The sequence below is a fragment of the Aplysia californica genome, unplaced genomic scaffold (genome assembly GCF_000002075.1).
Source record: "Aplysia californica isolate F4 #8 unplaced genomic scaffold, AplCal3.0 scaffold00098, whole genome shotgun sequence".
NCBI classification, from domain to species: Eukaryota; Metazoa; Mollusca; class Gastropoda; order Aplysiida; family Aplysiidae; genus Aplysia; species Aplysia californica.
Window position 1 is genome coordinate 713,519 of NW_004797368.1, and position 3,096 is coordinate 716,614.

Sequence of the window (3,096 nt, forward strand, 5' to 3'; positions counted from 1 at the left end):
ATATATCTGACCAGAGAAAGCTGGGGCTTGAGCCTACATGTTTGGATGGGAATTGGGTAATTGAACAGGCAGATAAAGTGGATTTACTGAGAGTGTGATATACATACTCAACACCCACTGGATAAGTGAGTAGTGAGCTGAGAACTTTTCTCCTCCTTTCTCAAAGATTGCTTGTCAGTTTGAAGACGTTATTCGATCTCTATTTATATTTTGTGACTTTTGCAGGTGATAGAAGAGAAAGACCAAGTGATAGAAAAGAATCTACAGGTGATAGAAAAGAAAGACCAGGTGATAGAAAAGAATCTACAGGTGATAGAAAAGAAAGACGAAGCACTCCACAGCAAAGACCTACAACTGTCCATGCTGAGACAAGAGCTAGAGGAAATACGTGAACGACTCAGACCTCAGTCAGCTCCCTTGGACAGACTGGACACTGATGCTGAAGGTCAGTTTGTGGACACATTGCTCTCTCTCCTGTGGATTTCCTATCTTTATAAATTTGTTCTGTGTGCGTTTGCTGCCATGAGAACTGAGAATGGTATAATATATTAAAAATGTTAGTGCCTCCTTTAGTTCAGTGAGAGTGAAAGCCTATCCGATGCAGTATAAATAGCAACAGCAATAGCTCTGCAAGGCTATTTAAGAGGTGGGACCTCCAATATTTACATTTATCTGGATCTTTGACAATCCAAAGCCAAGCAGATGGAGAGCCTTGAAGACTGTTGTTACAACCTACGCTTAATAATGCCTCACTAAGCGGAATCAGCTACCCTGTTGTTCAACATGTCACGAACTGCGTTAGAGATCCCCCCCCCGCCCCCCCTCCAGGGCAGTGCTATTGACTGAAGTTGCCTTCAGGCCATTCCCAAAGGGGGGATATTAACATGTTCTTATGCACAGTAGAATTGTAAATAGGCTGATTTATCAACGTCATGTTCATACTGTGCTGGACAATATGGGGGGGAACTGCTGCTTTTTCTTTCCTCATCCTTACTATCGTCATTTTTCCTCCATATCTTTTGTATGTTTGTCACTATCTTGTGAACTGCTATTTCCGGGGTGCCTTGGTAGTCGAAGCAGACTTTTTGCTGTTGAGGCTAGAGAGGTTAGCAGAGAAAGCCTTATTCCCCGTTTGGACTTCTCTGTTGACATCCACCCCTTCGCACTCATATGACCTTATGCAGTTGCGAGCGCCGTAAAACCTTACTAAAACTAAAAAACTAAAGAGATGTGCCCATCTGTAACAGGCATAGCTGTTTGTAGATTCTGTGGTGATAATATCAGTATTGATCTGAGTTTATGCATGATCTGTCTTTTTTTGAAAATGGTAAAGGTAGGTTGTCGGAGGCCCGACACTGGTAGGTTCTACAGACCTGCCACTCATTTCGATTTAATCAAGATATCCCGATTTTTTTAACCTCAAATCTCAAGCATCCCGATTTTCCCGATTTCGATCGCGTGTATTTCAATTTTTTGTACCGTCTGTTGTACCAGATTTTTCTAAAAACTTACTCTGCCTTCTTCTCTGTCGCGGGGAGCACCCATTAAACTTTTTGTCAGCAGGAACTCGGGACACTATTTACGGAAGTATCGATGCCATATTTTGTAGTCGACTGGCCCCAAGTTGTGTTGGATCATACTTGCACATGTTATTTCAACTATACCTAATGGAAGTAGTATCGATTTGGCATTCTGGCTTGGGACATTCTCAATATCTACTTTCGCTTTCGTTTCCACCCAGAATTCTCTGATGATGGCCTGATAGCAGTTTCAATTGCAACATACAATAATCAATACCATTCATAGTTCTACTGTTACTTTCAAACCTTGCTTTGTACAAGTTCTGGTTAGTCGGGCCGGTCATCAAGACCCATCAGTATATCTGTTGCAGTCACATCACATGACTTGAGCGTGCGAGTTTCGCATGTGTTGGGGACAGTTCATCGACAATGTCAACTTAAGTTCATGCACACTGGGGGAAGCATAGCATCTTTCCAGACTTGCCGCACTCTGACTAGGACTAGGAGTCCTTTACGTGATACTTCAGGATTTTAAAAAAAATTATAAAACACACATACACACACACACGCACGTACACACACACACACACACATTGCACATGCATGGATATATTTATAGACAACCCTGGACAATTTTGGCAGCCGCCTTAGTGATTTGTCGTTGGTCCTGATTTTTTTCACCAAATCCCGATTTTTTCCCTCCTGAGATCCTGATTTTTAGATTTCATACTGTGGCAAGTCTGGTTCTACTCCTTTTCTTCCCCTCTGTTGTTTCTGTCTGTCTTTCCCTGCATTAAATGACCGTTAATAAGTCGATGTGCGTCTCATTACTTAAACTCAAAAGAAGTAAACTGTATCTTATTATGATCGCTCTTATCCCCAGACCAATCTGGTGACCCCGATGTGAGAGAAAGTCAGAACACCAGTCGCAACGAGGATGTAAATCTGGTGACTTGCCAGATGTGTCTTGACGCACCCATGCAGGTCTTGCTGCGTCCGTGTAACCATCTGTGCTGCTGTGCTCTGTGTGTTTCCAAACTGGACGGACGATGCCCCATTTGTCGACAAATTACCACAGACATGGAGAAAGTCTATGTGTCTTGAATTAGGACATGTTCATATTCATTCTATCACTTTAGTTTAAGGTATTATACATATTTACTGGTACGAACTGTATCATGGAAGTCTGTACATTTTATTGTTGCAACATGGCTTAATAGATAGAGCTACCTCCAGCAAGTTATTATGTTTGGAATTGAGTAAAAATAAGTCATTCTCAAATAATTTGATCCTGTGTGACGGTAAAGATGTGACTGACCTGAGAGCATGAGTCATAATTTCATTGTGTTCTGTAGTTCATGTTATTTGCATAGCCCTCTTAGGTAGTATGTGAAATGTAGTTTTTTTCACATGATTGAGTAATGATGCAATGATGTACATACATTTGGTTGTCAGTGGCTGTCAAAGTCCACATGTTGTAGCATAGCTGCAAATTGTTCATTCTTACACAACAGTAAAATATTCAGGACAGGATATAACTATACATTACGTATTCCATTTAATGGTTTGGGGCTAT

The 3,096-nt window shown here is 41.3% G+C and overlaps 1 protein-coding gene across 1 annotated transcript in view; it reads left to right on the forward strand.

Annotated features, from left to right (window-relative positions):
- LOC101848507 (E3 ubiquitin-protein ligase XIAP) overlaps positions 1-2,741 on the forward strand; it is a 36,700-nt gene extending 33,959 nt beyond the window's left edge. Inside the window, exons 6-7 of the mRNA XM_035968933.1 lie at positions 226-445; positions 2,404-2,741. Of these exons, the coding sequence (XP_035824826.1) occupies positions 226-445; positions 2,404-2,624 (441 nt within the window). The 3' untranslated portion in view covers positions 2,625-2,741. The remainder of the gene's footprint in view (positions 1-225; positions 446-2,403) is intronic.
- Positions 2,742-3,096: the final 355 nt, after the last annotated feature.